Below are 12223 nucleotides of genomic sequence, written 5' to 3'. Positions count from 1 at the left end.
TTTGATCTTTTGGTTATTTCTTTTTCTTTTTGTTCAATGTTTTTTTTCAGCCGGAAGTCCATTTTCATAGTAGGATGATGATTCTTATGTCTTGACCCTTGAAGGCCAGGTTTATGTTATATTTTTGGTGAATGAGTAGAGGATAAATTTTACACTCCTTGGTTTTTTTCACACACACACACTTATGTGTGTGTGTATATATATATATATATATATATATATATGTATATATATATATACTTATATATACGTCTATATAGATATATATATATAATATATATATATATATATATACGTCTATATATATATATATATATTATATATATATATATATCTATATATATATATATATATATATATATATATATATATATATATCGATTTAAACACGAATTATCAATTATAATCCATAGATTTTTCTAAGGAAATTCTCCCTCTATTCTGGAACACGTCTCGAACAGTGGAGGGGAGAGACAATGAACCTTATAAGACAATGTATCGTTTGACCGGCACCTCTGTGATCTCTGCTTTGATCAATCTGGGCTTGTAAACGCGCCGAGAGGGTGTCAGTAGATTGAAGTTCTTCAGGCTTCGGTGCCGGTAGTGATTTGGCTAAGTACCAGGTAATATTTGGTATTATTAGGGTAGGTACAGTCGGCTTCAATAATTCCGGTACACTTCACGGGAAGCTTAGGAGACGCCGGATAGTTAAATACTATAGCTAGAGGCAAACTAATGCCAACACTACCAGTAAAACAAAGCCGATGGATTTGTAATTACGTGATCAAAAGCATTTTTATTCATTTTACGAAGTGTTCTATAGAATAATACTGTTATTTGCTTAACAACACGTGTTTTCAACTTTTTTTTTTTTTTTTCATGCTGAATAATATACAGCTAGCTGCCAGTCGTCTCTATAGCTTTCCGTGAAGTATACCGGAATTAAGGAAGCCAACTGTACCCAAGGTCATAGATACCATGAGGATGTAAGTATCGTAAGGGGTTACCTGATAGTCTCAGGTTATTGTATTATAATGCAAACTTAATCCCTTTGGGAAAATGCCTCATTATAAAAACTAGTGTATGCAACCCGTCAAAGATTCAGCCCTTCCCACCCTCCCCCTTTCCTAACTACAACACGGTAGTTTGGGCAATTTGTGGAAGATGTAGTTTCCGAGTGTACCTCTCGGGTACCTCCTCTCCTCCCTACCCAAGAAGCGGGGAGAGACCGAGTAGCCATACGTTTTGCAATGCCGCTTAGCGTGACAGGAACGAATTTATATATATATATATATATATATATATATGTATTATATGTATGTATATATATATGTATATATATATATATATATATATAAAATATATATATATATATATATATATATATATATATACCAGATACTTCCTCTGTATTATACAGGGAAAACTACCCTTTTTTAGATGTTTTTATCAGATGGCATCCGGGAATATGAGAAAGCTGATGGGGTTTTTGTAGGCGCTATAAGCCACAGATGATATACAATCGCAATATATCTCTATCATCAAAGTAATTTCCAGGGAGTTATGTTGGGACAAATTACTTGTGACAGGATGTGAGTAAACAGAGGTATTTTGTCAAACCCTATCTTCATATCACGATTTATGGATAAATTATGCGTATGATTTTTCGAGTAATGACCCATTAATACTCTGTGTTATAATATATGGCCTTAATGGGGCTCCGAAAGGAGGAAAACCCCATTAAATATTCCATAATATAGTGGCCTATAAACCTAAGTAAAGACCTGATGTTTGTCTTTAATATTTGGATTTCTAGAGTGGGGGGAAGGCCAGGGATATATACAGTAGGCCTCCTTCAGCAATATAATAGGCTCCTGTATATAAGGAAGGTTCCTTTGTGTGGCTGCCATTATTGGATAGTATACAACATAGCAGGAACGGATTCAGGCTGATGGTCATATCGGTGTTTCATTGAAGCTGGAGAGATATTCCGGGAAATCCACATAAGGGTCCAGGTAATATATTGATAATGGTAAATTGAAATATAGACACACACTCTCTCTCTCTCGCTCTCTCTCTCCTCTCTCTCCTCTCTCTCTCTCTCCTCTCTCAAGAACTTGTGTTTCTTTGAAGCTGGAGCGATATTTAGGAAAATCCACACAAGCATCTAGGTGATATTTTGTTTATAATGGTATTTCTCTCTCTCTCTCTCTCTCTCTCTCTCTCTCTCTCTCTCTCTCTCTCTCTCTCTCATCCTTGCAGAAGTCAGAAGCATTCATTATTCAACTGTGCAATATTGAATGAATCTGTAGAACGTGAGATTCAACAAGTGAATTTCAATTGTAAATGTTTACTTATTAAGTTGGATGTGGCTCTCAGTAGTTTATTGTTTCCAATGAGTAATTATAGGGGCAGAAAACATTTCTACACATATTCAATACGCCTAGTACTGTGTAGATTTTGAATGATTGGTATGACATATAAAAACTGTCATCAAAGCTGTCAAAGCCTTCAACATCTAGGTATACTTAGAAGTTAATACTGTCTTATATGAGCGACGAGACTTGTAACCCACTATGATGATAGAAAAAGTCCCAAAGTCCCGAAATGGCAAGGCTAACATCTGCAATAAAGCAAATAACCAAGGTTTCCATTTTCTTGGTTTTTTAATACACGATAAGACATCCGTTATAAGTTATTCGTCACTACAGCTAAGATAACCCTAATGTAAAATCTCGTCGACCTAAGTTAACCTTTTTTAAGTTTTATACTACTATGTAAAAGAACTTTATGACCTCGCGCTGAGTTTAGGCTCAGAATTGTCCAAACTTTGCCTCTCCCGAGAGTACCAACTTTTGACATTAATGAAAAGTATTGGCTGGCTCTTGATCAGCCTTTTTATTCTTGAAAGGGCTTGGGGGTTTGGAATTGAGAAAAGCCCCCCCCCCCCCTTAAAAAAAAGTTCCGATGAGATACTGCTTAATGTGGTTGCCTTTTTATGGTTTGGCGGTTCTTTGAGACTTTTTTTTTTTTTTTTTAGAAAAGAAAATGCAAAAACGTCTATTAATTGACTATGAAAGTAATTTGGCCTCTGTATGTGTAAAAGATTCATTATTTGGTTTAGATTTAAATTCGTAAATTTTTTTTGGAGTAAGTTTCCCTTGATATATGGACTTATTGCTTTTTTTAAGGTAAGATGTCTATCAATTGCACTTACTTCGTGAAATTATATTAAAGAAATTTTTTTTCTTTTTTTTTTTGCCATAGAATAATTAAGAATTTTTTCGTGTATCTTTTTTTTTTCATTTGTACAAACTCCATAAAGGTATGTCAATTGCTTCATATTTTTATGCACTATGCTCATAAACTAAAGGAAAATGTACCATTTCTTTTTGTACCTTCATTGTATCTATCAATCAGCAGTGTCTCATAGAACTATATATATATATATATATATATAATATATATAATATATATATATATATATATAGAATTATCCCTCAGCGCTTCTTTCAGGGTTCAAACGGCATCTGGATACCCTTTCCCCTCACGTGCGCGTATGTGTCTGTGTTTCCAGGCAAATTGTGGAATAATTATAATAATAACAACGACCATTCCAGGAGGTCTGCCAGATGCTGCTCTTCCTGGAGGTTTCTAAAGTTGTTGGGCCTTTTAGCATTTTGGAATTGACCCAATGTAATCGTGCAATACCAAGAGGCATTTTTTTAGACTTTGGGTTTCTTTATGTTTTTTCACTTGATTGAATTATTTAGATGATAAATATTTTATTAGTGAATACACTTATTTTAAATTCAAATTTTATTTATTGGTTTACTAGATTATCTGTTTGTTTATTTGGCCAGCATGGTGATGAAAATTAACCAAACCCCAGAGATTAAATGACATGGCCTTTGTTCTGCAGTGGTCCAGATATTTCTGCATTTATTGTTGTTGTTGTTGTTGTTGTTGTATTGGCTTATTTTCTTTAGGAATACCTTCGATCCGCGAGCATATCCTCACTGTCACGTCAAGGATGTTTCGATGTAAGCTAAGATTTTTTTAGTAATGCGTAGTACATGTGTTGGTATACACACATTAGTCCGTATGTTGAAAGATTAATTTTATCGCAACGTATGCAGCTCTTAAAATTTACCCCATTCATGGTAGCCGTTCTATAAATCAGCTGTCCTTAGTTTTGTCCATTTTCATTCTATCTATCTCGAATCTATGCAGTTTTAGATCTGTCTCAATTTTTTATTCTATCTACCTTGAATCTTTACAGTTTTCGATCTGTCTCAGTTTTTCCATAAACAACTTTACCTTTTTCCTGTTTCCTTCGACGTGTGCTGGAAAACGTCACGAGGATGTCTCTCTCTCTCTTTTGCCTTTGCTGCTATGAAAATATTCCAGATATCAGTAAATATGTTGCTTACCTTTTATTTGAAGACAATTGTATTCATTTATTTGTATTTCATAGATTTGATTATCTTTTGAGGTGATTATCTTGAGATTTTGTTGACTATTGTTGCTGTGTAATACATTTTCAAGCTACATTTGTTTTGAAAGAACTACTGTACAGCATTACCTGAATTATTTGTGGGGTTGTGGTGGCCGCTGTGGTAAGGTCTCTTACTTGTGGACGCCAAATTGGAGTTCGAGTCCTGCTAAAACTCATTAGTTTCTTTGGTCGCTGTAACCTCACCATCCTTGTGAGCGAAGAACTGAGGGTTTGGGGAGCCTAAAGGTCTATCTGCGGAGTCATCAGCAGCCATTGCCTCGCCCTCCTTGGTCCTAGCTTGGGTGGAGAGGGGTCTTGGGCGCTGATCATATGTATACATGGTCAGTCTCTAGGCCCTAGGGCATTGTCCTGCTCTATAAGGCTATGTCACTGTCCCTTGCCTCTGCCATTCATGAGCGACCTTTAAACTTTTAAACTGGATGGAATTGAGGCTACCAAATATTTTGCAAGCACGACAAAAGTCTTTCGTAATTTAAACAAAATACTTATATCTACATGAGAGGAGCTCATTTTACGGACTGGGTATCATCTCTTTAATGCACAAATAAATGGTGGGTCGCAGATAGGTTGAAGAAATGCTCTTAGGTAACATCGAACAGATGTGTTTGATAATGAGAGAGTCGACACTTGCTGAAACCATTTTTTGTTAAGGGAAGAGGCGTGTAATAAAGTTTTCTGGCATATTTTTTTATCTTTTTCTACATTAAGTTATTTCCTGTAAGACCGGGTGACTTCAGAAAAAAAAAATAGTTCACTTTCACATCCAGGCTCCTACCGTGGTATCATATATTGGATGAAGGATATTTGCAGGAAACTTTAACAATGTATATATATATATATATATATATATATATATATATATATATATATATATATATATATATATACATGCACGCGAATATGTAGTGGTTTGTTTATTTGTGCGGGAGCAGGCTGTAAATGAATGCATATCTTAATAGATTTTGTATAAAAATAGACTAAACGCTTTCAATACGTTTGTGAATTATCCGTCTAAAAAGAAATGAATATTCTTGGTCTTATGCTACTCAGAAATGATCACATTTAGCCAACCCACATGGAAATTATATTTTAAATTGAAGTTTCACACATGGCCTAATATATTTTGTCCCATTTTTCTGAACACGGTGCCAAAAAACAAAATTTCATTTCCGGCCGAGGGCATCGTCTCCTTAGTATTCTTGCAGTAGTGTCCTGTCGGGGATTTTTATCTCGGAATTTCTCCCTCGTATTTTGCATTTTGGATATTGCTTACGTTACTCTGGTTTTTATTATTTATATTGTTTTTAATAATGATAATTTTTATTTGTTTTTTTTATGTCGTTATTATTTCAATTTCTTTTCTTGATTCTGTGTCATAATTGAAATTTCATTATTTTTATTTTATTAAAAAGTGTAATAATCCTTTTTCCTATATTTTTAAGTTTTACTGGGTTTAAGGCTCAATCGTATGTTTATTACAAATGGAATATAGAATTAATGATACAACGAAATTGTTCTCAAGAATTTTTTTTTTGAGTTTCAACTCAATTTTTACGATTCTATATCAATGTGAGTAAACAGGAACTTAATTGCTACGCAGACGACTTTGGAGTAATTTTTATTATTATCATTAAGTCATTTTATTTGATACGCCGTTGCATTAAGAAAATGAGGTAGCCGTTGTTTATGAAAAGAGCTTTCTATTTTTATGCATTTGATATATGTAATGTTTATCTATTCTAATTATTACTTTTAATTCTACTTGATACCGAGTTATTGATTTTGCCACTTCTTGGTAGGTTAGGACAGAGTTCCCGGACTTGTTTGTTTACACAATAATAAAACACACATAATCATAAATACATATACATTTAACTATGAATTTATATTTTTATACAATTTTAGCGTGTATATGTACCTTCCACATGCATGGTGATTTTTTTTCACGATTAATAAACCAAACAATTCATTTTCAGGAAAACATGAACATCTTATATTAACAGATGTGCTTTGAAAAAGGTATTGTTCACAGAACAATGGAGCCTCAAATATTCGACACAAGCTGATGTCTTAGACCCCTCAAGAATTTGTGAAAGTAAACAGGTATCCTTCCTATCAAGGAGAGTGTCAATGTTAGGATCCTGTGTAACACACTACTTTCTTTTTGTAGTGCCTATGAGCAATCGTAGAACTTGAGTGCCTCCATTGGACCTTCATTAGCAGGATTGAGATAGTGATTTATATCAAACTGATGCCATCATGAACGAGGGGAGAGTGTGTTGGAAGTGAAGTGTATTCTTATGCAGCAAGCACCGCCCAGGGTCCGACGACAACGCCGAAAGGGAGAAGTGTCCTCTCTCCTGAAGTAAGCAACGAAGAGTGGGGCTGGTGGGCGTGGGCGTGGGGTGGGGCGGGAGTGGTGACGATGGTGATGTGCGATGGGTGACGGGCGGCCTTGGTGGTCGGGCCCGCGCCGTGTGCGCCGTGTGCACGGCCTCCAGCTGCCACTACACCCGCAGCAGGTGCTGGCCTGGGTAGTGATGGCAGCTTTTACTTCACTCATGTATGGTGCCGTCCTGCCCGCCCTCCACTCCCGCCTGGCCATGCCCCTTGCTATTGTTACAGGCATCCTATTCACTGCCCACATTCTCACTCATGTTGTGGCACTTGCCATTGATCCTGCAGACACTCAGCTTCGCACACGTAAAGATCGTCAGCAGGTCCCAGAGTTTGATCGGAATGTGCACACCCATGTGATTGAGAATGGACGATGTCATTTGTGCAATATTACCATATCATCTAGTAGGACCAAGCATTGCAGTGCGTGCAACAAGTGTGTGGATGTATTTGATCATCACTGTAAGTGGCTTAATCACTGTGTGGGTCGTCGCAATTATCGCTTCTTCCTTGCCTGTGTCATCACTGCTATTGTTGCCTGCTTATTGGTTATGGGCACTTGTCTTGCTGAAATTGTGCTTTATTACTTCAGAAGGGAGTATCTCTCACCGTGGGAGTCTCCTAGATCTCAGCAACAACTTCATCATCATGAAAAACCTTTAGATGATACCTCACTAACATGCTCAGAAGGTGCTCCTTATTGTCATTTCACCATTTTTGGAGCTTTGGTTTATGATGGAGCCTTTATAGGGTTGCTGTCCACGTTATTCTCAGTGGCTTTAGTTGCTGAAGTACTTCTAGTTCACTTGGCAGCTTTCCATGCCTACATTATTTGTTTGGGTTTTACTACTTACGAGTACATCCGTGGACATCACCTGAGGGGTTCAAATTCTCAGCATTCATTCAGTACATATGGGCGTGATGGAGTAGCTGAACGAGAAGGTGCTGTTTGTGGATGGGCAGTAGCAAGACGTCCTCAAAATAATCAGATAACCCCTTCCTCAACAACTGATACTGCTTTACTTTCCACCATATCTGTAGACTCTCTTAGCACTACTACAACTGCTGCTCGTTCTTCTTTGTCATCAACCCCTGGCTTATCACCATCTACGCCTTCCGATGATGCACGGTCTCCTCATGCTGTTAAATCTAATCTTCAGAATCATAGTTCTCGCCAGCAAGTTTCTGGTGGCCGAATTGGATCAGCAATGGTATCACCTACAAACACTGCTCCAAGAACCCCACCAACTAGAAACTCAGCCATACCCCAATTACCACAAATTCAAGTTGCTCGTTCCAGAGCCCAGCTAAGAACATTGAGCCGGGCAGTGTCAACAGCTGTAGGTGAGTTTTCAGTTGAGGAGGATGTTGAAGTTCGAGTCGTAGCTTTGCCCAGACCAAGACCATCTAGAAGACGGCTGCGATCAAGCATAGCTCCACATCTCTCCCCAATTAAAGAATGTGATCAGACAGCACCTAGTCCTCCAACAGTTCGAGCAGTTCGTGAAATAGAGAGTGCAAGTTCCAGTCCAGCAGGTAGTCCAGCCCATACACCTGTCCGCAGTCCTCGTCCTAGCCCATCACGAGCTCCTCATACACCTACTAAAGTGAGTCCACTTGTGGGTGGTGCTGATGTGAAAAGACGTGCCAATGGTCATAGTATCGTGAGTAGAGTAAAAATGAACGGAAGTGCAGTTGGCGGTACCCACAACAATAATGACTACAGTAGGACGCCTTCAGTTACTAGTGTTACTAATCAATCATTGGTGAAAGATGGTGCCAATAGTGGAGTGTATAAAGGCTCACAGGACCCTAGTTGTGGCCATGGACCCAGTAGTGGTTCTAGCCCACGCCATAACGGAACTGTGGCTCATGTGGAGTTGCACATGTAGCATTCACTTCAGGAGGCCTCTCACCTTGCTCACCTAACAACTGTTCTTTAGACTAATAAAGAGGCCTCCTTTGGTGTCACCTGTGAGTCATCGTTGTTGATCATCATTAGTGTTTTTATTTCGAGATGCTGTCAGCCTCTCACTCTACTCAAACTCTTTTACAACTCATGTCATAATGATAGTGAAATATTATCATAATCGAAAGTGGTTTAGTTAAAGATTGTAGTTTTCTTAAATAAAGCAATACAGTATGTTGATGGATATACTGAGTAGTTACAGCCAGTGTTGTGCCAATGCTCCTGTCTAGTGCTCCCAAGTCATTCCCTACTTTGTCTTTGCTTCTTATCATTGTCCCCTTTATCCTTTGATTAATGCCTTGGAGAAAACCAAGAGAAACAGTTCGTGCTGAATTGAAATTTTATTCTGGCTTGACTGCCCCTGGATCTGTCACTCTGAGGTTCTTGTTGTAACATCTATTGTTTTGATGTTTCAATTAGCTTGACCTTTCCCTTGGCTCTCAAAGAAAATCAACCTTGTTGCGAGAAGAGTTCAAACGTTGCAGAACTCATTTGGTAATCTCTAGTTAAGAAGGAAAATATTTGCTTGTTGCCTCGTCTTTGTTGTTCTATATTCACCTTCACTAGACGGGATGGTGGAGCAAGCAGAGTCGGATTGCCTGTTCCGAGGAAATGAAAGGATTTAGGATATTGTATTTTTTTTTTTGATAAATTTCTCATGTATCATGGTGCCATGAAATTATATTATGAAGAGGACAATGGTCATACGAAAAAATATCGATTGTTCTGAATGAACGCCAACAGAAGTCTTTAGCAAATGACTGGTCAGGGTGTAAAATGCGATTCCTTTTCAAGGTAATTTGGAATTTATCAATTTAATTGGGAAGTAAATATTTTGTTTTTCTTCTTTCTAGTTACCATTTAGGGAAATGTCATATTACAGTTTGAAAATTATTTAAATGATGCAGATGAAATATATATTTATTTAATTTTTAATGATCAAAAGAAAAAAAAAGTAATTTTGCTGTTAGGAATTTGTAAGTAAAACCAAAAGAAAGGCTGTATATTCTTTAGAGTTGAAAAATGAATTACTTTAATCTTTTTCGCTATTTTTTTATACACGTTGACGAAGCTCGAGGTTTGGTGCCCCTATAGACAATGAATTTTTTAAGTCTTTTCCTGTTAATTATACACACACCCATATATATATATATATATATATATATATATATATATATATATATATATATATATGTATGTATGTATTATATATATACTTATATATCTCATTCACAATAAGGTTTTACATTTTTACCTCCATATGTTACATATTCACATTATTAGAAGTTCTCTCTCTCTCTCTCTCTCTCTCTCTCTCTCTCTCTCTCTCTCTCTCTCTCTCTCTCTCTCTCTCTCTCTCTCTGTCCATAATTGGGTACAAAAAAGTTGATGTCTTATGGAAGAATTAAAGTATCTTCGTATAACGAAACATTAAATAAACACAATTGTTCTAAGCCTCCTCATCAGTTTTTTACTAGGGGACTGGAAATTAATTATCCAGATATAAATCCTTTCGGCTCTATAATTTCCCCAAGGTATTCATTAATGTGTACGAAGAAGAAAGGGCATACGAGTGATTTCACTCGAGCAGTTAAAATTTGTCGTATCTTAATTACAGACTTATTTATAGTGTATGAGAATAAATAGCCTCCTGTGATCTTTAATGTGGCATTTGCTATGCTTCTGATGGCGTTCGATTCATTGGTTTTCCTCTGAAGAAATATTTTCCTTGTAAAGTCAAAAACGTGGTCTTAGTATTTGGAAAGATAACTTAAATTCTTCACAATCATGGATGGAAATATTTTCATTGCGGGAGATGATTTTTCTTTTGCCCTTGTATCAAGAGAATGTGGATACACTTTGTGAAGCTAATGTTAAAAGATAAGGAATAAAACTTTTTTTTTTTTATTGGAGAAATCAAATTTAAAATGTCATGTAAATTAGCCTATGAAAATAATTAAATCAGCAAATAAGCGAGAGAGAAACTTTGAAAAAAATATTATCCACAATTGCATTTATAATTAGTTTCTAAGTTCGATTTACATATATGGACCCTTGCATATCCGGTGAATTATGCTTAAGAAAAGGACTGATGTTAAGGTACCAGTCATTGCCTGGAGGGATAAGGAATATATGGAGTAATTATTTTAACAGGTGGTTTATGTCAACATAATATGCACTAATTACATAATTGTTATCCCCCATGTTGTTGGAATTGTGAGTTTTAATGCCTGTAATTTAAGATTTACGAATGTTATGCTCCGATGTATGACGGTGATTTGAAAGACTAATAATAAATTTTGAAATAAAACTAATTGTGTGATATGTGTTGATAACGAAATTTTGGCCGAAATGGTTTGCTGTGGCTTTACATATTGTCTTATAATGGTTGGAATTTTTATGATAGTTTATATAAATGGATTTTTCATATCAATGTAAAAGACGGTTCTCCTTAGAATATATAAGTATGCATTATGCATGTGTATTTATGTATTCACATGGAGGTACACCATTAACTTCTCAATTCCTGTTAGATTAAACCTTTTTTTTTTTTTGGAAGTCATATCCATGTGTTTGTCTTGGCAGAGATGCTGATATGTGCGGAATCATTGCCATACAACGCTATCTACCTTCTTGTTGTAAATTACTGTCACTTCAGAAATAACAATAAAAACCTTTCTATTTTATTATACTGAAGAAAATGTGATATAGTACAATGGTGAAATAATGTGGACTTGAAATGATTGTCTTCTGTACCCTCTGCCTTATACTAGGGATTTGATGATTAAAAATAAAGAAAGCTTGACTAGGGATATCTTTTAGAAATGTTTATAAACAAAACAATATGTATATATGTAATGTGTGATAACACGTCATTCTTCTGCTTTTGAAAATGAGGATAAAAGTGATTGCATACAGTGTGATGAAAAGGCTAGACTTTATATTTTCATAATGTACGATGCATAATTATTGTGCTTTAAAACGACTGCCAAAAGCTTATAAGGTTCTGAGGTTTCATGGGTCTGAGGGGGTTCGAGCAGTGTAAATTTGGGTTTTTTTCTTTGTCAGTGGTTTGGGGATGGGGTAGTTGGGCGAGGTGTTAAGGGAAGGACAAGGTATTGGATTTCTGAGTGTTGCTACAAGGCCTACTTTCCTGGTTTGGCAAAACGAGTCTTATTTGTCTGACAATGCTTTTGGAGGACATTTGTCATTTTGATATAACTTCATGAAGAAATAAAGATACTTTGCATAATTACTGTGCTGAAAAGGAAACGAAGCAGCATGAAAGTGTTGTCCTAAATTGTTAATGAAACTTTATAAGAATATATATATATATA

At 36.2% G+C, this 12223-nt stretch overlaps 2 protein-coding genes across 2 annotated transcripts in view; both read left to right on the top strand.

Moving 5' to 3' along the window:
- Nucleotides 1-9976, top strand: part of LOC137615200 (palmitoyltransferase ZDHHC14) — a 186393-nt gene extending 176417 nt beyond the window's left edge. Inside the window, exon 2 of the mRNA XM_068344854.1 lies at nucleotides 6496-9976. Within this exon, the coding sequence (XP_068200955.1) occupies nucleotides 6958-8808 (1851 nt within the window). The 5' untranslated portion in view covers nucleotides 6496-6957 and the 3' untranslated portion in view covers nucleotides 8809-9976. The remainder of the gene's footprint in view (nucleotides 1-6495) is intronic.
- The window catches only part of Dus1 (Dihydrouridine synthase 1), a 527049-nt gene that overhangs the window by 176035 nt on the left and 338791 nt on the right, over nucleotides 1-12223 (top strand). The window lies entirely within an intron of this gene.

Source organism: Palaemon carinicauda, chromosome 21 (genome assembly GCF_036898095.1).
Source record: "Palaemon carinicauda isolate YSFRI2023 chromosome 21, ASM3689809v2, whole genome shotgun sequence".
NCBI classification, from domain to species: Eukaryota; Metazoa; Arthropoda; class Malacostraca; order Decapoda; family Palaemonidae; genus Palaemon; species Palaemon carinicauda.
Note: the sequence above shows the minus strand (reverse complement) of the source record. Positions and strands in the feature narration are given on the sequence as shown.